Here is a 25762-nt window from a genome sequence, read left to right on the forward strand (position 1 = left end):
CAACGCGTCTGCACTCCGGCAAATTGGCAATCACTTGGCTTACAATGGGGATCGCTTATCGGGGGCACTGTTTCTGACTCAGGCGCACGATAGTCCCCACTGATAACTGATAATGAATCTGGCAAACACACGTACCGAAAATACTTACCGCCTCTATACACGTATGTAGAGCTTGGCATTATCAATGGAACTTTTGGGCAATTTTTGTCTTTTCTTTTTTTGTGCGGTCGCACGGATCGAAAGCCTTATAGCCAGCCGTGCTGATAACAAATTGAGTAAACATTGGAAGGCGACGAGAGGCGCTGGGATCGCATAATGCCGTATAATGTGTATAATAATAACGCTGAATGCTAAACAGTCGCAGTCGCAGTCGAGTCAATTAACGCGACCCAACTCGGTTGCCAGTGAGCTTTTTTTCTTTTTTTGTTCAGCCTGTTTGCGATTGTGATTTGAGAACTGCCCCGGCTTACTAATCACCCGACAGCCGGAGTCATATAATACCATCTAGGCAGACAGTGGGGCTCACATGAATAGCAGCAGCTCACCGTGTCTATGTGAGCCCTTTTCTAAAGATTTCTGGCACATACACAAATTAGATAAATTGCGAAAGATTACCAATTTTGTTGAATTGAATGTTTTTCAAACTGCAACCCTAGTCAATGCAAGCAAATGGAGTTACCAAGTATCCACTCTTCCCATTTGGCAACACTTTATAATCCCTTTGCTAATCTCACCTGCCTGCCACCAGCCTTATAGTACTGATACGCACTGTTGTCACACATGTGTGCAGAAGCGTTGATAAGGAAGCCCCCAACAACAACAGTCATTACACTTCACTTGTCACTTGTCTTGGATTTTTGTATCTTTTGGTCGCCTGTCTGGTTTTCGGCAGGTGGGGCCTGAACCCCAGCTAAGTTGGGAATTCAAAATAGAAAGTTGATAAAAAAGAAAAAAGAAACAAGGCGAATATACATACCTATGGATGTTATGGTGTGTATTCGTATATTTTTGCCACTGTGCTTTATCGATGTTGACACGTTCACAGAGTGGGAAATTGATTTTCAATAGCGCACAGGAATTTGCCAGCTTGTGATTCACCTGGCAGATTGATCGCCATGGAGAGATTTAGCGTGCTCAGTATCTGGCATTCTCGGTGATAAGATTGAGCCCCAATTAGAGCTGATAATGGGGCTGGAAATAAATGTGTACTATATGGGCAGGGAACTCGTCTTGGGAAATCGCATTTGTATATCGCATGTACGAGTATTAGCTGAAAGTTAAAATGAAGCATGTATTAAATGATAATTAATATTTAAGCATTCGAAGCTTTGCAAATTCCCAGATGTGGTTGATTTCTACCGGATTAGCTAGCAGGAATATCAATGTATAAATGGGCTTATCATGAATGTATCAATTAGCATTGGCATTTAAATTAAATTATGCGAAACACATTGAATTAATTTGCGTTTTTTTCGTTTCTCTCTCTTCTCGTTTTGCCATAGATGAGCCCACTGCAAATACGTCACAGGATAATAAATTTGATAATAATATGGAAAATGCAACCACCACAACGGCCAAGCATTACAAAACCGCAGGCAAACAGTACAAGACCAATAAAGTGAACAACACGCGACGTGCCACAGCAGCAGCGGCAGCAGCAGCAGCATCAGCATCAACCACAACAGCAGCAACAGCAGCAACGCCAACCAAGAAGCGGACATATCGGGAAACTGCAACAGCAACCACAGTCACTCAGAGATCAAGCAGCAAAGCCAACATCGCTGCTGCAGTTGCATTGGCAGCAGCAACAGAGGCAACTGCAACGGCATCAGCAACTGTAACTGCAACAGCTACAGTAGCAACATTAACAGCCTCTAAAGCGGCAGCCACAGCAGCAGCAACAGCAACAGCAACAGATGTTGCTAGTGGCAACAGCAACACCAGCAGCAAACTCAGCAGCACAAGCACACGAGACAAGCTAGGCGAGGTGCCGCTGCCAACTGTTGACGGTGCGAACCACATCATCAGCAACAATAATAATAATAATAACAACACAAATAATAATAACAATAACAACCACCACAGTGATAATAGTATTAGTGAGAATAGTTATGAATTTAAGAGTAGAGATAAAGCAAGTCTAAGTGATAGCAAAATGACGCTACAACAGATGGCAGCAGTCAGCAGCAACCAGGAGCCAGTGGCTCCTAATGTGGCCAACACGATGAGCAACTCGAGCATCATCAGCAGCCAGCAGACCACCGTAAATGCCACACCCGCCACCTATGAGGCTCCGTTGGGGGATTGCTCAAATATTTCGCGCTATCTGCATAAGAAGTTTAAACGTTTGGCCAGCACCACCGAGGTGGAGAGCGGGAGCGTGAACGGCAGCGGGAATGCGACGAACGGCGGCGGTGCACTGCAACCTAGTGGCGATGCTGTTCGCACCACATCGCTGTCCTCAAACAGTTCGCTTTCACCACCGCCACCACCACCAACAACGCCGCTGGCCAACGGTCATCATCTGATGACCCAACAGCAAAGTCACCAGCAAATGCAACAGCAGCAGCAGCAGCAACAGCAGCAGCCGCCGCCGCCGTCAGTAGCAACACATGAATTCAGTGCCAATTTTGTAAATAGCAATCATGTCAATGCCATTGGTCATGAGGAGAGCATTATCAGCAATAGTGGCTATAAAGCGGCGGGAAGAACGCGAACGCCTCTCAGCAACAGCAACAGCAATACCAACCATGCAGCAAATGCCACACTGTCACCGGCCACATTTGCCCAGCATCAGCAAATGACGCAGCCAACAACGGGAAGTCCTGGAATTCCAGGCGGAGCAGCAGCACCAAATCCTGCATGCGAGAAGTCCGGACGATACGTTTGTCCGTACTGTAATCTGATCTGTGCCAAGCCCTCGGTGCTGGAGAAGCATATACGGGCCCACACGAACGAGCGGCCGTATCCGTGCAACACGTGCGACATTGCGTTTAAGACGAAGAGTAATTTGTACAAACATTGCCGCTCAAGATCGCATGCAGCCCGAGCTCGCGGCCTGGAAGTGCCAGCCGATGCGGACGATGGTTTGTCCGATCAGGATGCAGAGCTGAGCAACAGTAGCTCAGAGTTGGTAAGTTAAATAATTGAGATTCTTGTCGGAAAATTGCCTAATGCCTGACTTATTGCAGCCGAGTCGCGCTGGTTCGCCTTACGAGGAGCCAATCAATTCGCCCACACCCTCACCTTCCACGCTGTCTGCGGCCAAGAGCGCATACATCCAACAGCCTCCGCTGCCCACGTATTTGCAGCAACTGCCTCTTGGCTCGCCGGCTGCTGGAACATTGCCACCCACCACAGCGGACAATCACCACTCGGCCACTGCCCAGCATCGCCAGTCGATTGACTATAAGCCATATAAGCCCAAGTTCCACAATGCCTCGTTGTATTCCTGCAGCAGTAAGGAGCTGCAGCAGCAGCAGCAGCAGCAGCTGCAGATTCAGCAGCAGCAACAGCAACACCAGTTTGCGCAGCAAAAGTTGTCCATTCAGCTTCCCCTGGTGCAGCAGCCGTCACTAGCGCATCCCACGCTTTCGCCAAGCACACAGATGAAGATGAAGCACCACATTAACTCGCATCAGATCCAGTTGCAAATGCAGCAGCAGCAATCCCTGTTGGCCCAGCAATCACTGTTGGCCGCCATGCCACCTGGCGGGGTGTATTACCTGGGGCAACCTCCCTACTACAACCAAGATACTGCGGCTGCCATTCACCAGCACGCATTAGCCATTCAGCAATTCCATATCCACCTGCAGCAGCAGCAACAGCAGCAACAACACCCGCCGTTGGTCAAGCCGCCACCACCACCAATGCAACAACCTCCGAGTCTCCCGCCGCAACAGGTTGGTTAAGAACGGTTGGTTTTCAATGCGGAGATTAATTATAATCTATATATTTTCATTGTCTATAGCTGGTGCGTGCCAATAGCCAGATTTCCAGTGTAGCAACAGCACCTGCCACTCCCACGCCCGCCGCCAATCTCAGCAGTTTTGCCAGCTCAAGTGGTGGCAAGCAAGTAGTGAGTGCTTCACTAAACCTTTATTTTCACTGCAGACCTAAATTTGACTTCATTACTTTGCAGAATGTGGCCAAGGTGCAGGAGCACATATCCAAGTTGATCTCTCAAAATGAAGCCATAGTTGAAAATAAGGAGATATTGCTGCAGAAGAAATACCCCAAGCAACTTAGTCGTTCCCGCAGTTTCAACAATGCCAACAGCAACAGTGCCTCGCAACACGGGAGCAACCTGTCGGCATTGCATGCAAACAACAGTCACAACACCAATGCACAGATGCCAGAGCGCGAGACTAAAGTGAATTTGGCGCAGGCCATCTTCCAGAAACAGCAACAGCAGCAACAGCAGCTACAGCAGCAGCAACAGCAGCAGCAGCAGCAACAGCAGCTCGAGCAACAGAACTACTATACGTACATGCAACAGCAACAGGAATGCCAACAGCCCCAGCAGCAGCTAGAACCTCCCAATGGGGTGGTTAAAAGGAATGCCTATAAGCCTGGAGTAGTGATGACGACGCCTGTGAAGCAGCAGCCACAACTTCCGCCACCGCCCTCCCCGTTGCCCATGCAAACGATGCAATACCGCCAGGATCCTGCAACACCAGTGGCCAAAATTGAGCAACCGACGACGGCAGTGCCTGTTATGCCACTGAATTTATCAGCGAAGCCCAAACCAAATCTGGTTACGGTTCCCGTCAGTTCACTGTCCAACAACTCTGTGCCAACGACTCCAGCGACATCTGCCAATCCGAGTAGCAGCTCCAAAACGGCTCCACCACCTGCCCAAGTCAATAACTCGATAATTAAGAACCTACTGCTTAATGCTCGAGGACTGGCGGTGCCGATTGGCGAAGGCGATGATGCTGTTTATTCGTGTCCCATCTGTGCGAGCGAATTCCGCAGTGCGGACGACTTGAAGCTGCACAACAGCACTTACTGCCAGGATGCGAGCTCCAGTGCCCCAATGAGTCCAGCATCTTCGCCCTTCCGCTCCAACTCTATCTCGTTGAGTCTACCGGAGCTGAAGAGCCACATGGCCAACTCGAAGAATCCGTTGTCTCTGGCTAAGTTGGCCTGGTCGCAGTTGAAAACCAAAAGGAGCAGTTTGGTATTAAGTCGCCTTAGTGCAGCGCAGACGCCAGCGAGAACATCAACAGTAACAGCTCCCACTGCAACCGCTTCTGCACCAGCTCCTGCTGTAGCCACAGTCACTGCTCCATCATCAGCACCTGCCCCCCAGATTGAAGCACTGCGCTTTGTGGATGCACCTCTGCCATCGCCCGGTCCGTTGTTGGGAAAAACTCCCCTAGTGGACTATGCGCAGCAAAGTGCACCACGCAAGGCCCAGGATTCAGTGGTTATAACTAAAATGCACGAGGATCGGCAATTTGTGATTGAAGCTCAGCCCGCCAAACGCATCAAGACTAGCGATTTGGTGGTTGCATCCTCCTCTCAGCAACCGACAAGCTTCAACTTTTCATTTAATAATCAGAATAACATTAATAGTGTGCCGGAGCTGCAGTCCTCCAAGGAGGAGCGACTGCGCAGATTCACCTCCTCGGGCGGCACCATGATTCCCATTTCGGAGTGCCCTGACCTGGACAATAGTCCCAAGATGATCAGAACCCCGTTGCTGTCCGGTGGAAGCTTCCAGGATGTTTCAGTCAAAGTCAACAACGATGCAGCAACCTCCAGTAAGGAGCGCAAGCTGATGGCACTGGTCGGTGGCAGTGGACTTCTCGGCATTAGCTCGGGTCCGCAGCACTTTCAATTTCCGCCCATTAATTCGATAACTGCCTTCAATCCGCTAACGCTGCCACCGATGAGCGGTGGTGATAAAGCCACTCCAGTAACACCAATACCTCATGTGCCTGGAATGCCAGGACCCGGCAGTCTGACACCAATGCCGCTACTGCCGCCTCCACCTCAACAGCTACAGTTACCAGTTCCCCCTAGTCGAGGTCGCAGTCCAAATCGAAAGCAACCCAGCCCTCTGCTGCTGGGAGGAGGATCCGGTGAACTGAAGGCCCTATCGCCATTCGGTGGAGTTCAGAATGTGCCGAGCGAATTCAGTCGACAGCCACCAACGCCAGCCCAGCGGCAAGCTCTGCAGTGGAACAGCAAGGAGACACCGAAGAAAGCGCCATTTAACTTTCTACGCATGGCTGATAATGTGAAGACCTCTGAGCCCGAAGTGCGGCACTTTAATCTGGAAAATGTTATTGCCGGGAAACAGCAAGAGTTGCCTCTAATCCCACTGCACGTTGATACTCCTAACGGAAACCCTGCAGAAGAGGCCAGTCCCGTGCCCAGTGCCTCATCATCGGCTAAGACCAAGTTTCTGCGGCCCACTAGTTTGCCACTAAAACCGGGCACTTTTACTCCTAAACGCCATCATGGCATTACACCGACAGCTAATACATTGCCGCTGATCTCGCCGGAGACCCCCAGGCCGTCCAAATCCTGTGTGCAACTGTATCTCAACGGACACGCCTACACATATCTGGGCCTCAAATGCAGCACAAAGATGTTTTACTGTACGGTGAACTGCCCACAGCCTTCGTATGTGGCAGGAATGCACAAGCTATCGATGTACAGCGTGTGGCAGGTTTGCGAGGAGAACCAGCCACATCCACTTGGATTCAAGCTAAAGCAAGTTATGGCTCTCTATGACTCCCGCCAAAGGATGTTAGGAAATGGCAGCTCCACCGCTATGGCTGGATCGGGAAAACTTAGTTACAATTTAGTTGCTTCGCAGCAAATCGTGTCCTCCCCCTCGACGTCCTCCGCCAGCAGTGCCTTCTATCAGGGGCCCCATAAAACCCCACCCACTGTCACGATTGCCGCTCTCAGTGAGGCAAACGTGGCGGCCAAGGCGAACGAGGAGGCGCAGGCCAAAAAGTTGGAGACAAGTCCATCCGGGCAGCCCCTGGTGGGTGGCTACGAGTCTCATGAGGATTACACGTATATCCGGGGCCGCGGAAGGGGAAGATATGTTTGCTCCGAGTGCGGAATTCGCTGCAAAAAGCCGTCGATGCTCAAGAAGCATATTCGCACCCACACGGATGTGAGGCCATTCACATGCAGCCATTGCAACTTCAGGTTAGTTATAGCATTTTGTGTGTACTCCAAAGATTACTCATTGGAAACGTTCTTCTCTGCCACAGTTTCAAGACCAAGGGAAACCTGACCAAGCACATGCAATCAAAAACTCACTTTAAGAAGTGCATTGAACTGGGTATAAATCCAGGACCAATGCCACCCGACAGCGAGTTCTTGGATGTAGATATGGACTTTGACCAGCAGTCCTCCACTTCTGCAGGTGGACGCACATCGTCGATGGCCGGGGAATCTGATTCCGATGACTACAGTGACAACGAATCTGAAAGTAGTGGTAAGACGAAATGCACATACACTTGCTTGGCCAAATGGCTGACTCAATAACATCTATTCACAGATACGGATGAGTCCAAGTCCCGACTAAAAGAGCACGAAGCAGCCAGGGGCCTACTCTCGTTATCAATGACGCCGCCCATTCCGCAGAGCGTATCGCCATATCCGCAGTTGCAGGACACACCCCTGCCAGCGGCCAGTCCTGCAAACAGCATTGGCTCTTCGGGCTCGCAGCCTAAGAGACTAGTGTGCTCCTTCACTTCGCCGAAGCCACCTTTCGATTACCAGAAGCAGGAACAGTATTACTCCAATCCGGAGGAGTCCAAACCAAAGCGCAGTGTGGCCAGCGAGGAGAGTGCTCCCATGGATCTCACTAAGCCGCGCGGCTCCATCTTATCAATTTCCCCCTCGCCTGTTTCGCTGCCCGCCCATGATCTACCCAAATCGGATGCCCAACAGATGCACGATGTTATCTTCGGCACCTCCGGCAACGAAAGCGGCTTCATGAAGACTCTGATCTCGGTTTCGGACAAAGTGCGCATATCTGCCGAAATGGAAGAACAGGCCAAGCACGAGGCGGAGGGTGAGGATGTTCAACTACAGACCTACATAAAGGAGCACGCGCTGCATCAAGCCAAGATAAAGCAGAGTCAGTTTAGCCGCAGCTACCTGATCAACACTTTATACACAGCGGCGTCTCCTGTAATGAGCAGCAGTGGCACGCTCTTTACCGCCAACAGCAGGCCCGTCATGAGCGTAAATGAGGTTCCTAGCATCGAAGTGCACGAAGTAAAGACACCAGAAGCCACCGAGCCACCTCGTAGTGCACCTGTACTGGCTCCAGTTATACCGACGTCACTTCCTGCTCAGATGGGCCGGGAAGAAAGCGAGGAGAACGAGATCAAATCGGATCAGGAGAAACCGAATATCGCGGAGCCACACAATGCCAATCTGCCCGCTGCAGTGCAGCAACCAGATGTCAATGATTTTTCTGGAGTACTTGGAAATCCGGCAGCACCATCAGCAGCATATGTGGCCACTTCAGTAGCCACAACAGCAGCTGCACCTGTGGCCCCCGCATCCACTGCCAACTCAACTCAGCCCACCCAGCGTACTGTGATTGTGGGCGAAGATGGCTTCAAAAGCTCCACTCCCACTAGCAAGAGCGGCGATATCCAGCATGTTTCGTATGGCAGAGGTGTGCCACCAGCACCCATTGCAGGCGATGCGCGTCCCACCTGTACCGTCTGCTCCAAGACGTTCCAGCGGCAACATCAGCTGACCCTGCACATGAACATTCACTACATGGAGCGAAAGTTCAAGTGCGAGCCATGCAGCATATCCTTCCGCACGCAAGGGCATCTGCAGAAGCACGAGCGATCGGAAGCGCACAAAAACAAGGTTATGATGACGTCGACTTTTGGTGTGCCAACCACCTCGAACCCGCGACCCTTCGAGTGCACTGACTGCAAGATCGCCTTCCGCATCCATGGGCATTTGGCCAAGCACTTGCGCTCTAAGACGCACGTTCAGAAGCTGGAGTGCCTGCAGAAGTTGCCCTTTGGAACCTATGCTGAAATCGAACGTGCCGGGATCAGTCTCACTGAAATTGATACAAGCGACTGTGAAAACTCGCTGATATCACTCAAGTTGCTGGCCCAGAAGCTGCTGGAGAAGGATCCTAGTAAGCTGAGTAGCTACACCACACCCTCTGGCATGATGCAGCTGGCCCAGGACGCAACAGGTCCCGTCTCGCAGGATAGTGCGTCCGAGGATGGCTTTAGTGCCGCCATTGCCTCGGCGATAGCTTCGCTGGACAACGACAGTGCTGGCAACACACCCAAGCGAGCCAGCTCGATGTCCGAGGATGAAACGGTGGCTAATGGCCTGAACCAAAGTCTGAAGCGTCGTTTGCCGGGCAGTTTCAGCAGTACGGGCGAGGAGAGCGATAACCCGCCGGAAAGCAGTGGCGAGAAGCGGGCTCGTTCTGGCCAGGAGTTGCCTGTTCCCGTGGCCGTTCCCGTGGCTGCTTCAGCAGCGGCAAGCAACTGACAGTACATGTACATGCTGCAGCCCAGCTGAGGCTATCAGTATCCCGCGGTCTACCACCTGGACACCAGTCAGTACGGCATCTACCATGCCAGGATCGAGGGCCGCCATGACCAAACCACCTCCAACGAGCGCATATCAAATGTCTAAGCATATCGCATTTGGGCACACACACACAACTTACTCTAGAGCTAGCCTATAAGACCCACCTCTCATCGATGATGGGGCCCAGCTAATATTGGGCTAATCGCGAGTAGTAATCAAACGAATAGGAGAGCCAGATAAGCGAGTCAGCTATTCCAGTGTAAACACTCTACGGGAAGGAAATGCCCTAAAGTAATCTTATACAAAACCTTTTACGGTTTTAAAAGGCAGTCAACCCACACAGATCGTTTCGATCTGCCTCTTAAGTATTTAGGTTAAGGAATCGTCATCAGCTAGCCCTAGTTATAAGCCAACAACCAACCAACAAGCACACTTATAAATCTATATTGCTATATATACACTTAACCATAATTTGTTTTCGAAATGCATAAATGCAAAAACTCCTGAAGTGCTGTGAGTCTATCTACAAATGTGAAGATCCGAGAGCGAGAGAAGTGTGTTATTTTTAAGGCCTAGCCCCAAAAAATAAACCCCGAAAACCGAACCAGAACACCCACACTAAGTATATTGGTTTTCTATGTCCAAATCCAAATCCAAATTTAACCAACGGAAAATCACGTAGTTCTTCCTTATTTCAAATTGTTATCACACCAGGTTTTAAAGAGCAACTAAAAACGGTGAATGCGAGATGATGTATACCCTAGTTTTGTTTTAATTCTTTAAACAACGAGACCACGAGACTCATTTAATTGTTTGTTTTAATTTTGTATTTGGCAGAAGAGAAACGAAATGATGAAAAATTGCTAACTGTAAATAAACAATATGTTGTCATATATGCATTAAGCGGTAGGCTAGATAAACAAACTACACAAAGTTGATAGAGATAAATGAAATATTGTACAAACTGCTATGGCAAGTGCTGCAGCAAAATCTATATATACACATAGATATATATCTATATATTTGAATGTATGTATGTGGTTAAACAACACGAAAATGAAGTGATCTATTACATTATTGTAAAATATATCAAAAACTGAGAAAAAAAACAACACAAACAAACATAAAATCTTATACAAAAAAATGACAAAAAATAAAGAAATCAATGTGAATATACAAAGTTTATTATTGGTGAATCACAATCAAAAGCGCGTTTGGAAGTACAGATACTCCTGAAAAACAATATAAAACGTTATTGTGGCAATTGATATTTACTGGGAGCACCTTACCAGTAGGAAGGCTGATCCCAGTATCAAAGCCCGCTCCTTGGCGGTTAGCTTGACATCACTAAAGTAAATATTCGTGGTGTACTGCGACTTGCTGGCCAGCCACTTGTGGTCTATGGAAGCCCTCATATTGCCTCCCGAATGGATCTGCAAGGGAGCAAAAATATTGTTTGAATATATTGCTTATAGTAAGTCAAAGGTTCTACCAACCCTAAAGTAACACTCTTTGGGCAGGCAGAGGCAGCAGAATCCTACATGAGCAGGACCCTCCAGACAAAATACCGGTTGTCCTGTGCTCTCATCCTCGATAAAGAACACTGGCTGCATGAAAGTGGGTGACTGCACCACTCTACCCAGCATATTACCAGGTGGTATCCAGATCTCCAGACTCTTTGGCTGGCAGCACAGCGATCCTAGGGCTAGTTTTTTGCGAAAAACCAGAGCTTCCTGGTGCGTCTTGTCCAGCAGGTGCATCTGAAAGGGTCGTCCAGCTCCCCAAAGTAGGCGGTCTTTCTCTGTGGAGCTCTCGCTGGCCGCGTAGATGGCGTCACCCAGTGGGGATCGCACCACATATCGATTCTCCGAAGAGACAGCTGTTAGAGCTGCAGAAGAGCAAGGTATATGAAAAGCGATTGGTATGGATATAGTTGGTCTAGTACTTACCATCATTAAGCTCAAAGGTCTGTTCGATATGCACCGACGGCAGATCTGCAAGGCAATCGTATCCGGACAGTGGGATGAAGGTACGGCTTCCCGTGACCGTGGCAATTGGCACTGGCAGCGGGATGCGAGGAGCTTCCGGCCGGGGTTGTGAAGTAATGCTGATATGGGAGTCGTAAACTGGGGGCAAACGGAAATCATTCATAGACCATTTTGCAATGGGAGTGGGATCAAGAAGCTGTCCATATTATCATTTTTCAACTAATATTTTCAAAGAGGTAAGGAATAAAAGTAATGGAAGCTTTTCAATAGATCGAATTTTGAAAGTGAAATCAAACCTGTTGACTGTATTAAAATATAATACGTTTTTGAAATGATATTACTCTAATTTCGATTGAATACTATAATAACTGTGAAAAATGGTAACAGTATTGAATTTATGTTATGGTTATCTTAAGGTTTAGATTAGAACTGTATCAGTTTCATGGTTTTCCGGAAAGCTAGGTCCATAAACGATTTATTGCTTTTCCTGGAACTGGGAAAAGTTGCTGTAGGTGTATCCTACTAAGTTCATCGATGTGGTTTAACTATCGGAACGATCGGCTGGGTTCGGTTCGATGGTGCCAAACAAAGGCACTTGAGCAGGCCGAGACCATAACAAAACGCTGGCCGATAAGATATAGCCAACTTGTAGTGACACATTCGCTACCAATAATAATTAATCCGGTGCACTGCTTATCAGTTGGTAACAAAGTTGGCTGCCCTTTTCCGTGCGTGATTCACTCGCTGCTTTCGTTGGCTATCCACAACCCATATCCCTTGATTACCTCTCGGTTCTGAGGGACTTGGCTGCTGGGCCACACGGATCTCGCTGTCGTATTGCAAAGTTCGCACCGCGTTGTTTTGCAACATTTTGCAAGCAGTTTTCAAACTTATTTGACGGCGGTCCAAATGAAATGGATAACGGTGGCAGTGTGGCCGTCGCACAGCAGCGGCTAAATGCTTGGTGTGCATCGCCTGGTCACACTGTTTGACGCGGCTGCTTTGAATATATTGTGATGAAGCAACTTCAGTTGTGTGAACTAAAACGTACTTTGTAAAACGTATTCGTTCCAATAATGCCCATCAGAGTGCAGTTTTGTTTAAATAATATGTTGTGCTGCTTAGAGTTTGAAAGTTGAATATATTCGCAGCCAGTGCTGCCACTTTTTTCAATCAATTAAATAACGCGCTTTCTGCACTTGCGATATATACCAAATTGTCGTCGGATAAATGTGCTATCGCAGTTAGGTCATACTAAATCCTTACGGTTTATTTTGTTCACCGCAAAACAAAAATAAAAACCAATTTTTGAGGAAAACAAAATTTGTCTCGTGTAAATCGCGTAAATCACAGTCTGTCACCGTGTTCTTCGATCGCAGTTTGCTAAATGAGGTGGCGACGAGCAGCAGGTGAGCCAAGAAAATTGCCACACAGTGCTGACCATTTGGCCGCTTTTCGACTATTTGTTGTGGAATTTTTGCTTTCTTTTTTTGTTTTTGGGTTGTTTTCAAATCGGTTATCCAAGGGGTTGGAAATTCCGGGGGAAGTGTGCGCAGCCGCTGGAGCGGGAGCGGCGTAAACAAATGCCAGTGGTTCTCGGTGGGCATCTCTAGTTTCTGGAGCGCGAATAGCGACAGTGTTCTCTGGGCCATCGGCGGAACCAGCTAAATCGGCGGAATCCGTAGCAAATCGAGCGATAAGCGCAACGGGCCAAGTGCAATAATCAATAAACGTGCTGTTCAAACATCGCTGCTGGCCGAAGGAGAAAGATAAAACCCAGTTGATTGTGAAATTACGTTCCTGTCGAACGGATTGAAAGCACCAAATTTGCTCCCCTTTGGCTCCACTTTTTCGATGTAATCCCCCCGAGCGTTGCTGGTACTGCCCACTTGCGCTTTCCCCCTTGCATTTTGGGGGTTGGTTTTTTGGCCGGAAAAATCCATGAAAAGAACTGTCAAGTGCGCCACGCTGGTGAAAAACTGCTAAGGAGTTAGTTTCCGTTTTGGGGCAACAAGAGAACGCGGCATGTCGCTGGAGGATCCCTTTTTTGTGGTCAAGGAGTAGGTGTTCCCGATTTGGCGAACTGGCAACTGCAAAATGCTATCTTACTTATACCTCTGTTTTTTTCCTTCATTTCCCTCTCCACCCACCCCAACCACACAGCGAGGTATTCAAAGCTCTGAACAAAACCCGCGGCCTCTATCTGCGTTGGCGGGAGCTGGGCGAGAACGGCGGAACGGAGGCTGAATGGACCACCACCGAGCTGCGTAACTCGCTCCGGAGCATCGAGTGGGATCTCGAGGACCTCGAGGACACTATCAATATCCTTTTGAAAAATCAATTCGTTACCTGCTACTCAACGGCATCCAATTGCGATTGCTATCGAGGTTTTGGTTGGATTCAATTTGCTATTCAAGATTCAATTTTACTCTTTTCAGTATTCAAATATTAAAACCTCTATAATATACATATATGTACCTTTAGGTCGGTAGAATCGACTGTCTTGGTCTTCAGTTTACCTGGTTTTCTTCTTAACCCATACCATTTTGACTCACACGCATCGTTGAGAAGAATCCAAGCAAGTTTCGGATCGACAACCGCGAACTCTCCAGCCGGCGCCACTTCATCGACAACACTCGCGATGAGGTCAAGCAGATGAAGGATAAGATGAGCCTGAACCGGAGCCGGGACAGAGACATCACCGCACACCAGCCGCTGCTCGACAACGATCGCCACAGCCCCAATCATAATCATTCCATTGCCATACCCAACTCGAATTCCAACTCCAACGAGTACCATCAGCATCCACACAACGATCGCACTTACCTCGTGGAGTGTCCCAACGGCAACTCGCTGATCAATAGCGGCAGTCAGGTGGCCAATACCATAGCTGGAACCATGTCGGCGGCAGCGGCAGCAGCCTCCCGCCACAGTGGCACCAAGTACTCCAAGCTGGAGAACGCCCTGGACAGTCCAAGTCACTACGGGCAGACGCATCACGGCGGCATGGACAGTCCGAGTCATAGGTATGTCGGCGAAACGGTGTCCATACAGCAGCGTATGATCCAGGGACAGGATGAGCAGCTGGACATGATCAGTGATTCGATTGGAACCCTCAAGACGGTCTCGCGGCAGATTGGCGTGGAGCTCGATGAGCAGGCCGTGATGCTAGATGACTTTGGGAACGAGTTCGATACCACGGAGTCCAAGCTGGACACGACCATGAAGAAAGTTGCCAAAGTCTTGCACATGAATAATGGTAAGTGGAGCGGCACTTGGAGTATTCAAGGACTATTTTGATTGCAATATTGTTGAAGGATAAATGCTTCAGTGAACCACAATCGAAATAAACCATCGTGTGCTTCTGTAACTTTTGATTCGGATAATTGAACTGCATCAATCTTTTCTCCCACAGATAAACGACAGTGGGCCGCCATTCTCATCCTATCCGGGCTGTTATTGTTTGTGATAATTTTGTTTATTATTTTGTAATTGCTTGCGTTGTATTCAATTCGTTTATATTTAGTGTAAATTAGATTTATTTATGACTTGGCTTGATTTTGAATTCGGGCTCTTAAAGGCAAATCAAATGACGATTACTTAAACGATTTATCAGCCAATTCCATGTAAACTCCTTTGCTGTATATACACGGAAAAGTTTTAACCAGATTTATTACCAGCCTCTATATATATAAACTGTAATTCCAAAGCTACGGACAGATGATCATGTAAAGTCAATGTAGGCGGGTAATAAAAGATAACTAGCTACTTATATACCAAGTGCTCCAGAGTTCTGTCATTCCCTATTTGGCCAAAGGATAGTGCAACTGACCTGTACATACATCGAAGGATATATCTGCATATATATGTATACACAGAATGGACCTACCAATATCAAACGAGTTATTTAACGAAGAGTCTTAGGAAATTCCTCTAACCAAATCTAGCAAAAACTTGTATGCAATTGAGTAAATATATATACACATAAATTCAATTCCTAATTTAAAGCTAAATGAGGTACTTCTTACGGGTCACCTGGAAATACATAATGAGTGCACAGAGAGAAATCGCTCGGCAGCTTTAACAATTTAAATAAAACAAAAATGCGAAATAGAAGCATGTCGATGCAAACCTTATATTTTCGCAATGTGCTTAAATGTTGATTATCCTAGAAGATTAGGCATCGTCTTCTGAGGGGCTCACTTGGAGTGCTTTTGCAAATTGAATCGTATAAGGTATTTTTCTCTGTGCACCAGAAAAACCACTCGACAGCCCACTCGATGTGCCCACTCACTCAGCTGTGTTGGATGCTTTTGCCCAGAGCTTTTGGCGAGCTTACAGTCTGCGCAGGGGGCACAGGGGCGCGCCGAAGGGGGCACCTTCGAATGGGTGGAACATAACCCCTCCGGGAAGTACCGACTACGCCACTGGACACAGCATAAGCACACGGGCAGAGCGGCACGTTTCCATGTGCTGCTTGGGGCTTTCGGCATTCAGTGTTGTTTGCCTTTTCCGCGGAGCTGGAGTTTTCCCAGCAGCTAGCATATAGCATACATATATCTGTGACCAACCCGGCAGAAATGTTCAATTCTTGATTTACCTCCGCTGAACGGTGTCCAAGTTATTTTGGTAAGTGGCAGTGCGCAGTGAACCACCCATTTTCACCCCCCAAATATGCAGCAACGCAAAATTCGACTTCCTCTCAGATGTTTGCCATTGGTTTGCCCATTGTATTGTTCTTGTTGACGCAGAGAACCTTGAGCAAAAACTGTTGGCCAAAAATATAAAATCAATGTCAAGCGATGGAAGATGGATACCGCTTCCATTTCCCCCCACCGAACTCAGAGTTCAGGTAACCAGCCGCCAGGTAAAACCAGCTAGTCAAGTTGGCTAGATGCTCCTGCTGGGATTTTTCCTACCCGATTTTCCCACCGGTTTCCCTTTGCTGCCAGGGCTATTAATAGATTCATGTAGCCAGAGGCGAGTGAACATATTTGAGACTACATGTGTTTGTGGCTTTTTTTGTGTGTTTTCCTTTTTGGACGACAGTGTTGCTTGTGGTTTTTGTTGCTGGTGGGGGGAGCTTTTTCGAAACTCTTATCAAAAGTCCGAATTGCGGGCAGGGGCATTCGTTATCGGAACAGATGAGCGAACTTGCCGTTCATTTTTAATCAAAAGTTGCACTTTCTATTGTCTTTCAAGTGTCTGGAATTACAATGCACCACCTCCATAAGCAAATTGCTCTAATGCACTGCGAGCAAAAAGTGCACTTCAAAATGAATGCTCATAAAAATAATAATGGCCACGAATTCTGTCGATGAAAATATCATATTATATATCAGCAGACCTTTGTTTATGCAGTTGATGTATATTGTATGATGAGTTTATTGCGAAATCAATTTACAAGGCTATTTTTGAAAGTGAAAGGGTAAACAGAGAGCACAATGGGAATATTGAAAATCAAATTAGCCCAAGTTTTTAGAAACTGAGTCAAATTTTCTGTTCAAGTCTAGCTGTTTTAGTTTTTCAAAGAGCTTGCTCACTTAATTTAAACATTTTACTGGATAATATGCAAAAACACGTACGGATATTTCAGGTGGCATGACTGCAAATAACTGAGATTGTATTACAATTTACACAGTTTCTAGGGCAGCTGCTATATTAGATTGGCAACCAATTTTAAAGACTTTTGAATTGGATACAATTTTGAGGGATTTATCAAAATGTATTTGTGTCAATACTGTGTGAACCATAATGTGCTTTGATGTATACTAGCATTTCTTCAAGTGTATGCTCAATTGCCACCAACCCACTCACACCACCGCATTCGAGCCCATGGTGCTTATTATTTAATTTGCGCTTCTCCTGTTGCTCAGCTACCCCTTTATTTTCAAACCAGATTCAGTTACCCGGAATGAGTGGCGCACAGCGGAATGTGGATCGCAAGATCGTTGTGATCGGAGCCGGAGCCTCGGGCGTGGCCTGTGCCACCAAGCTGCTGGAACTGGGCTTCCAGAATGTGCTCGTCGTGGAGGCGGAGGATCGTCTAGGTGGCCGCATACACACTATTCCCTTTGCGGACAACGTCATCGACCTGGGTGCCCAATGGTGTCATGGGGAACGCGACAACATTGTCTATGAACTGACCCGGAAACAGGATGAGGAGCTGCTGGAGTCCACGGGTCCGGTGTACGAGAACTATGAGTGCGTGCGTTCCAATGGAGACGTGGTACCGGAAGAGGTAGCCAGTCGCCTGAAAGCCATCGTGGGTGATTCGCTGGTCACCCGGCAACTGGAGCTGCGCCACTGCAGCGGCTCCTTGGGCAGCTATCTGACCAACAAGTTCTACGACACTCTCCGACGGCCGGAGAACTCCGATATAGACGCAGAGATGGCCAGGGAGTTCTTCGTTAACTACCAGAAATTCGAGAACTCCGTCGAGGCCTCGGATACGCTGGAACAAGTGTCGGGACGAGGCTACCTGGACTACTGGGAGTGTGAGGGCGACATCCTGCTGAACTGGAAGGACAAGGGCTACGTGGAGCTACTGCGACTTCTCATGCGCTCCAGAGAGTTGGATGTGGAGCATGGAGTTCTGGCGCAGCGCCTGCTGCTGGCCACTCGTGCTGTGAAGATCAACTGGAATCGGAACGACGGACGCGTGGAGCTGCAACTGAGCAATGGCGACATCTGCATAGCTGACCATGTGGTGGTCACCGTTTCCCTGGGCGTTCTCAAGGATCAGCACCTTCGATTGTTTGAGCCACCGCTGCCAGTGGAGAAGCAACGTGCCATTGATGGTCTGGCCTTTGGGACGGTCAACAAAATCTTCGTGGAGTTTCCCGAGGCATTTTGGCCCGAGGATTGGACGGGCTTCACCCTGCTCTGGCGGGACGAGGATTTGGATGACATACGCGGCACTTCGCGAGCTTGGCTGGAGGATGTCTTTGGCTTCTACCGGGTGAGCTATCAGCCGAGGATCCTGGCGGGCTGGATAACCAACGAGAGCGGCAGGCACATGGAAACCCTACCCATCGATGAGGTCCAGGCCGGTGTTATGTACCTCTTCCGAAGATTCCTGAGGTGGAAAATCCCAGATCCCACGAGCTTCCGCACCTCCGCCTGGTACACGAATGACAACTTCCGTGGCTCCTATTCCTATCGCTCCATGGACACGGAGCAGCTGGGCACGGGGGCGCGGGAGTTGGCCCATCCCCTGACCGTGGTGGCCACCACGCCGGAGAAAGAGAAGGACTCGGAGGACGAGGCGTGGCAGCAGAGTCGCTGCGACCGGCCCATTGTCCAGTTTGCCGGAGAGGCCTCCAGCGAGCACTACTACTCCACGGTACACGGAGCAGTCGAGGCGGGATGGCGGGAGGCCAGACGACTGGCCCAGTTTTACGGAGTAAGCGTGTCCCGTTCCGGGACAAAATCGCAACTCTAGCTGTAGATGGGATATCGTAGTACGATGGGACGGACGACAGCGATACCTGATCCAGTTATACGAATGGATGTGAAATTAGAATTTTGTCTTCGCAATACAAAGCAAAAAAAAAGAAAAACAATCAAGGAAACTGATCAGTACATCCTGGATAGACTTCATATGCCTAAGCTACTAATGTACACATTTGCCATAGGTTAGCATAGGTGACAGATTATATTTACGAGTATATACATATGTACGTGAGCATGTCAATATGTCAACAAGTGCGCTGCCCAATAAAGCTGTGTTTAAGTCTTCTCTACCCTAAAATAGATTAAATATACATCATCAATTCCTGAGCTTAACGCTTCCTTCTTGATCGCATTTAAAATAGTTTTTTTTTATTAGTTTCTCACTTGTTTTCAACAATTTGTCACTACGTTTTGGTGAAATCAGTTTTCGAAATGAGACATGTCACACAGAATTGCATATTGTATTCCATATATGCTCTAGTTAGTGAGTGAGTGTATATACAACTGAGATACAATACGGTTAGCATTAGGTTTACGGGGGGATTAACTCTGTACTTTGATTTCAACAACGTGTAATACATACATTTATAATTTAGTCATTCTTTGAACACAAATAAATTTTGTACAACAAGTTTTATAAGTTAATTTTGTTCTCGTAATCGCAAGATAGATGCTGGTTAAGTTTAAATTTCCTTCACTTTCTGTCAATTATTGTATTCATTTCTTTGTTTTCACTGTTACGCAAAAAAGGTACATGTCGTGAAAAGGACTAAGGCCGGACGGGAGTGCCCAGCAGGACCGCCTACGGGTAAATAGTGTCTCTTCTCCGTTTCTCTAGCAGATTGCTAAATTCGTATGGCAAAAATACTTTGGTGTTCTTCAACAAATTGCATGAAATGCTTATCCACATTTGGCAACCGATCTACTGCACCCACATGGATGGTGCCCACACTGGCTCGTTCTCCAATCGCTGGACATTCTGGACCAGCTGCTCGAATGCGTTGACCAGTTCTCCGTTCACAAGCTCTACGTCAAAGAAGTGTCCGTAGAGGAAATCGATGCGTTCCGCTGACTTGATCATATCCTCGAACTCTTCGTCCGTAAAACTCCTGGCATTCGCCTCGTCGAAGGTGGATTTGGCCCGCGCCTCCGTTCGTGTGGCCTTCAGGACGTCCAACTCTGGTGGCTTCACATGGATGAGGAACGGCTTCAGTTGGGCTGTGCGCAGAGTCTTGATCGCCTGGTAGTGCGGACTCAGCACACATACGCATCCGGCATTCACAATCGACTTGACACTCTCCGCCGACGTTCCGTACAATTGGCCCTTGTACTCGCCGTGCTCCACGAATTTGCCAGCCTCGATGTCCGCTTCCATTTTCTCGCGGGCCACAAAGATGTACTCTCGTCCGGCCACTTCGCCAGTGCGCATTGGTCGGGTGGTGTCTGGAAAACGAATAGGTTTTCAATTAAAGTTGGTCAAAAAGAGGTTCATTTGCCCGCTTGTTCATTTCTATACTAGTTCATTTGGTCACTTGTTCATTTCTTCACTAGTTTATTTGGTCACTTGTTCATTTCCACACTAGATCACTTGGTCACTTGTTCATTTCTACACTAGTTCATTTGGTCACTTGTTCATTTTTACATAATGAGCAAATTAAGTTAACAGCTGAGCAAACGTAAACCAATGCAGAACTAGAAAAGTGAACATCATTGAACAAACAGAGTGAAGTGAAGTATTTAGGAAGTATACAAAATATAAATGAACACTTTCCTTAATACGAATACGAATCACTAGTTCGTTGCATTACTTACACGGCACCGGGCTGCGGAACTTCTCGGGATCCCGGGCTATCAGCCGTCGGCGCAGCTCATTCCGGCCCACGCCGGGAGCTCCGATGAGCACCACGGGCCTGAAGACTCCGGGACGTGGATACAACTTGGCCACCTCCTCGTACGTGGCGATCTGCTCGCGATCGAAGTCGTCGTTCTCTGTCAAATCATACATGATCTTTTTAGTCTTGGGCTGGCGGCAGGAGGAGGTGCTGCTACTCGCAGGCAGGCGCGGGGAGCCAGGTGGGGTGGTGCATAGTGAGGCGCATGATCCGGCTGGCGATGGCGATGGCAATGCATGGATGGGGCCAATTGGAGTTGGGTTGAGTGTTAGATGAGGGGGCAGAGATGAAGCATGAAATTAGAGCAAGAAAATGAAGAGCGAATCCTATGGAACCAATGGGCTGGCAACGTGCAATGCTTACGCTTCGAGTCCAGATCGGTGCCGTTCTTCTGTGTACGATCGTGGAGGATGCGGCGCTCCTGCAGCGCCCGGCTGGGTATCAAGCCGGCTCTCGCCGAGCGCTCGTGCTCCTTGCGCGCCTGCCACCAGTAGGCATCGTCCTGGGCCACAATGTGCAGCACATCGCCGCGCTGGAAGGCCAGACCCGCCTCCTTGCACGGAATGTAGGGATCCACATCCGGATTGTAGTCAAAGTGGGCCCTCACCCGCACCTTGGACTCGCGCTGGGCGCCCTTGTTGTCCGCGGGAACCAGCTTAAAGGTGATGGTGCCCTCCGAGTTTTGCTGCCAACATAAAACGTATTCAGCGGTTTAGAAATATCTAAGTGTTTCTCGATCGATGCTTGGCTTACTAACCAGTATGGTGAGCACATCGCCCGGCGTCTTGCCCTCCACGTTGATGTTGTTGACCTCGATGACCTCGTCGCCGACGTGAATCAGTCCGGAGCGATCTGCAGCGCCGCCGTGCATGATTCTGGCGATGATTATCTTGCCCGACTCCTCGTCCGTTTTAATGGTGGCGCCCTAAAAGTAGGCAATACGTGTTACTGGAGGGCCAACAAAGGCGCGTATGTGTGCAGTGGAGTGTGTTTGTGTGTGTGTGCGTGTGTGATTGTATTGTGTTTCTGTATCTGTGTGGAGTGCGGCTTCCGATGTTCTAGATGTGAGTGTATCTGATGGATGCGTCACAACGACAACCACAACGGAATGGGCACAACGGATGGTAATGGTATCTCATGTGGCATGTATCTTGGTGTGTGCACAGCTTCCTGGCTGTTGTTTGTTGTATTCAGTGCTTGGCGAATGGGTTTCTGTTTTATTTCTTACAGTGGACATTTTACGGCTATGGACATTCGATTACTTACAACAATTGGCTCCGCACTCTGTGCTCCTGTCTGTGTTATTATATTTTTTATACATTTTTCGATTTTTACATTTTTTTTGTTTGTTAGCAAATGCGTATTTGTTTGGTATGGGCGAATTCGAGAAATTGATTCGATTGCATTCGATTTTAACAAAGGCAAAGTTGACAAAATTGATTAGCATTGAAAGGAGTTGACATGTTGGCGATTACAGCGGTGGAACGAGTACGAGTATGAGTGAAGGCGCAGAAAGGAGCAGTTGGCAAAGGCGAAGGCGAAAGGTGGGCGGTGAAAGTAGGGGCGGGATTCGGAAATGAAAGTCGAAAGTAGACGATGGGCAGCACAATACAGCGATCACGGCGATGAGATGGGCATGGAAAATGGAAAGCGCTGGTGCCACTGGACGAACACTCACCAGGGGCTCGTTGCTCTTGACGAGCTGCACAATCTTGATGGTCTCCTCGTCCTCGTCCATTTCGACAGGCGCCTCCGGCAGGTGCGGGTAGAAGTCCTTCTGGGCAATCGCATCGTGGGCGAACAGAAGGTGCTGCAATGAAATCCAAAAATTACTAAAAACGCTCGTCTGTCATAATATAAAAACCGGTCACCTGCAGGTGCGAGTCCTGCAGCAGGTGGAAGGCCTCCTTGCAATCGTCGTTCAGGTGACAGTGCTGGGACAGTTGCTCCAGGACTTCGTACAACACCTGGGCGGAGGTGGAGAGCACGGGGGCCAGGCGATCATCCCGACCCACCTTGGCCACCTTCGTGTGCACATTGACCAGGGCGTTCAGCTCCTTGGACTCAAGCAGGGCCTTCAGGAAGTCGATTTCCTGGTCATTGGACAGATTCTCCGACTCCTTCAGCGTGCTGATCAGTTTGGAAAGAGCTGCACAACGAGCGAAAGGTTAATCAATCATTTCGCACCGCCTGGCTGCGTCACTCAGCTCACCTGGATCCCAGTTGATGTCCGATGCCATAACTGCTTCTAGCATGTCCCACAACAGGCGACGAGTCACTGTCCTTGCTTATCCTCTACCAGTTATCCTTTGCCGTTGTCCCTATAATCGAGTTAACAAAATCGATATGCGACTTTAACAACAACCGGAGAGAGACTTCATAAATTTGCGCATAAACATGTCAACGAGGGGCAAGCGGGGCCAGGCCGGAGCCGAATGATAATTCCAGGCTCAAGGCTGCCACCCACCACCCACCACCCAGCACCCACCACCCACTAACCATAAACACCATATAACCACCCCCACGCCCCAGCAGCGACTACTTTGCGTCACTCGCCAAAGGACACCAGACACTGGAAAATGTTGCCGAATTTCGCTTTGGATATTAAGATACAGTTGTAATTCAATATGTCGGTTATAAGAAAATTCATATAAAATGATATATCATTTTAAGGTTCAACTAGCTTTAGAATGATATGTGGAATCTATCTTATTTGTAGGAAATATCAAAGCCATATGGCTTTGTATTGTGTGCTTAAGCTTTTCGTGAAGATGTAGTTCATAGTTTCTCGAATACATCTTAGAGGAGTTCCACTGTTTAGTTACCATAACAACAGTTTGCGCCTCGGTGACCCCGAAACATTGGAGTTGGGTGGCCCCACTGACGACGCCAAGTCTAAAGAGCTCCCGGGCAGCGGGCCGCCAATGCAATTAGCTGACATTAAGCCCGGCCAAGTGGGGTGTCCGCTGTGGTTGGCCATTGGCTGCTGGCCAGGGGGCGATATGATTAGAGCAGGCGTTGGATTTATGCCCAGTGGCCCGGAATGTTGGCGCCCCTCATTGCAATCTGCACACCATTAACTGTTCAATGACTGCGCATCCTGTTGCCGTGCTGCAGCTTTGCTCTTGGCCAGGTGCCACATTCCATGAGGTCACCAACACGCTGCCCTCTTGCATGACCGGTGCTCATTAGTGCCACGTTTTGCGGAACGTGGGTGGCTGGTGATTAGTGTCAACTGAGTGGCCGCTTTTGGAGCCCAAGAATAGCGTCTCAAGTGGGGCACTTGCATGTCCTTCAACTTGCCGCGGACTCTCGCATTTCTGTTTCCCTATATGGTAATGGGAAAAACGCACTTCTTGGCCCTCCGACACTTTCCGAAACTTGGCCAACGACCTTGAACTACATACACGTCGGCACTCACAGCCACCCAGCAAAAGGCCGAGCTAAAACAATTTCCATGGCTTCAGTTGCAGCGACGTCAGTGCGTGGGATCCGAGGGTTGCAGCCCCAGTTGAGGGTCTTTATTCCAGGGGGTGGTGGGTTTTAACTACAGGATATCAACCGATGCTAAGCCACCACCATCGTGTACAGGCAGTGCTTCTCACATCAATTACACTTTACTTGTAAAAATAAATGGGGAGCTGTATTGTTGAGATTTTGAGCACATCCTCCAGTAGAATAAGCTGCCTTTTTTGTTAATATTATACTTAAATGATGTTTTAGCTAATTATCTGAACATTATAGAGATAGGCTAGACTGGTACAACTTTTGACTAGGTAAAGGTTGATTTCGGATAGTTTAGCCGCACTTTGAAGGCAATCCCCTGTGGGGGTTGCTGCATTTGCCACTATTACTGCTGTCAATCAGCCAAATGGCAAGCAGAAGCCAAGAAAGCGAGTCAGGCCTGGCCCCAATCACACTAATTACGCTGAGAAAAGTCGACAGGGGCCAAGAGGTCTGGCGAAAAGCGGAACAATTACTTTGCCCCGGGTTCTTGAAATGCGAAAGTGGCAGTCCTTGTGGCCAGTAGATAAGGCAGGTGCCAGGACTTCAATCACTCCCTCAATAAAAACCCAAGTAATTGCACTGAGTTCCTTAAATCCGAACGAGTGATAATCTGGTCATACTGCAAATAGCGGTGGCTTAAGAGAAAGTCCACAAGGCATTGAAACATTGAAAGCGCTGAGAGAGAGAGAGAGTGAGAGCCAGCTGAGAGAGAGAGAGTGTTACAAGTTTTCCCCTGAGCATTCAATTAACAACAAAATATGGCCCAAAAAAAGAATAAGTATAAACGAACATTAATTCGAATGGAGATTATCACCTGGAGTTTTTCTGGGCAGTTGGCCAATACGAAGCAGACGGATTTCGTTTGAGTCCCAGCGTTGTTTTATTTTTAAATTTCCACTTCACTCGCAGACACTCACGCACACACAGAGGCACAAAAACACGGCATTTCAGCTAATTTCGCTATTTTCGCTATTTTTAGGCCTCTAATATTGCGCACCAGTTTAGTTAACCGTTTAATCGGGCTATCCGTAGCTCCTGTTGGCAGCACTTCACATTCAGGACCCCACACAAAGGATTATCAAGGTGATGGCCACCAGAGTCCGCCAGCGGGAATCCCAGAACGGCGAATAACGGGAGCGAGAGCGACTGCACACGATGGGCAAAGAACAACGTTTAATTTCAGGAATTCATTTCCACGTCGAGGGAACTGCCATCTCGCGAATCTCTGCGGCTCTTTGAAGAGCGCCCAACTTGGAACTCTTAGCGCTTACTCTTGGAACTAAATCAACATATTACTTGTTATGGGTTTGATATGTTACAGTATTGTGCATAGTTGCATTGAAAATAACACAAGCTCTG

The 25762-nt window shown here is 48.2% G+C and overlaps 5 protein-coding genes across 14 annotated transcripts in view; 3 read left to right on the plus strand and 2 right to left on the minus strand.

The window, feature by feature from the left end:
* LOC6547249 overlaps window positions 1–10655 on the plus strand; it is a 44219-nt gene extending 33564 nt beyond the window's left edge. For all 3 annotated transcript variants that reach the window (XM_001976099.3, XM_026981043.1, XM_026981044.1), the window contains 6 exons: window positions 1503–3133; window positions 3192–3902; window positions 3971–4078; window positions 4142–7176; window positions 7242–7468; window positions 7532–10655. In XM_001976099.3, the coding sequence (XP_001976135.3) occupies window positions 1503–3133; window positions 3192–3902; window positions 3971–4078; window positions 4142–7176; window positions 7242–7468; window positions 7532–9519 (7700 nt within the window). In that variant the 3' untranslated portion in view covers window positions 9520–10655. The remainder of the gene's footprint in view (window positions 1–1502; window positions 3134–3191; window positions 3903–3970; window positions 4079–4141; window positions 7177–7241; window positions 7469–7531) is intronic.
* A 68-nt stretch (window positions 10656–10723) lies between these two features.
* LOC6547248 (phospholipid scramblase 1) lies at window positions 10724–12506 on the minus strand. The gene is made up of 5 exons (XM_001976098.3): window positions 12335–12506; window positions 11511–11687; window positions 11058–11449; window positions 10851–10994; window positions 10724–10793 (listed from the first exon to the last, which is right to left on the minus strand). Exons 1-5 carry the CDS (start codon window positions 12417–12419, stop codon window positions 10764–10766), a joined length of 828 nt encoding a protein of 275 aa, XP_001976134.1. The 5' UTR covers window positions 12420–12506; the 3' UTR covers window positions 10724–10763.
* A 229-nt stretch (window positions 12507–12735) lies between these two features.
* Window positions 12736–15543, plus strand: LOC6547247 (syntaxin-6). 2 transcript variants are annotated; one of them, XM_026981045.1, is made up of 4 exons: window positions 12736–12958; window positions 13713–13870; window positions 14107–14808; window positions 14965–15543. In XM_026981045.1, exons 3-4 carry the CDS (start codon window positions 14205–14207, stop codon window positions 15039–15041), a joined length of 681 nt encoding a protein of 226 aa, XP_026836846.1. In that variant the 5' UTR covers window positions 12736–12958; window positions 13713–13870; window positions 14107–14204; the 3' UTR covers window positions 15042–15543. The 2 variants fall into 2 exon arrangements, with proteins under 2 accessions (XP_026836846.1, XP_001976133.1); XM_001976097.3 differs by lacking the exon at window positions 12736–12958 and adding an exon at window positions 12985–13609.
* A 435-nt stretch (window positions 15544–15978) lies between these two features.
* On the plus strand, window positions 15979–25464 carry LOC6547246 (spermine oxidase). 4 transcript variants are annotated; one of them, XR_003407884.1, is made up of 2 exons: window positions 15979–16178; window positions 25383–25464. XR_003407884.1 is itself a non-coding variant. In XM_015156093.2 (2 exons), exon 2 carries the CDS (start codon window positions 17464–17466, stop codon window positions 18991–18993), a length of 1530 nt encoding a protein of 509 aa, XP_015011579.1. In that variant the 5' UTR covers window positions 15979–16178; window positions 17449–17463; the 3' UTR covers window positions 18994–19636. The 4 variants fall into 4 exon arrangements, 3 of the variants coding, with proteins under 3 accessions (XP_015011579.1, XP_026836376.1, XP_026836375.1); XM_015156093.2 differs by lacking the exon at window positions 25383–25464 and adding an exon at window positions 17449–19636; XM_026980575.1 differs by lacking the exon at window positions 25383–25464 and adding an exon at window positions 17426–19636 and having other exon boundaries at window positions 16160–16178.
* LOC6547245 (MAGUK p55 subfamily member 7) lies at window positions 19353–25607 on the minus strand. Of its 4 annotated transcripts, none has more exons than XM_015157053.2 (9): window positions 25218–25607; window positions 23109–23217; window positions 22768–23045; window positions 22575–22706; window positions 22163–22192; window positions 21654–21821; window positions 21260–21581; window positions 20817–20993; window positions 19353–20447 (listed from the first exon to the last, which is right to left on the minus strand). In XM_015157053.2, exons 2-9 carry the CDS (start codon window positions 23149–23151, stop codon window positions 19927–19929), a joined length of 1671 nt encoding a protein of 556 aa, XP_015012539.1. In that variant the 5' UTR covers window positions 23152–23217; window positions 25218–25607; the 3' UTR covers window positions 19353–19926. The 4 variants fall into 4 exon arrangements, with proteins under 4 accessions (XP_015012539.1, XP_001976131.1, XP_026836373.1 ...); XM_001976095.3 differs by having other exon boundaries at window positions 20817–21110; XM_026980572.1 differs by lacking the exon at window positions 22163–22192.
* Between the last annotated feature and the right edge of the window lie 155 nt (window positions 25608–25762).

This window comes from Drosophila erecta, unplaced genomic scaffold (genome assembly GCF_003286155.1).
Source record: "Drosophila erecta strain 14021-0224.00,06,07 unplaced genomic scaffold, DereRS2 tig00000092-arrow-pilon, whole genome shotgun sequence".
Classification (NCBI taxonomy): Eukaryota; Metazoa; Arthropoda; class Insecta; order Diptera; family Drosophilidae; genus Drosophila; species Drosophila erecta.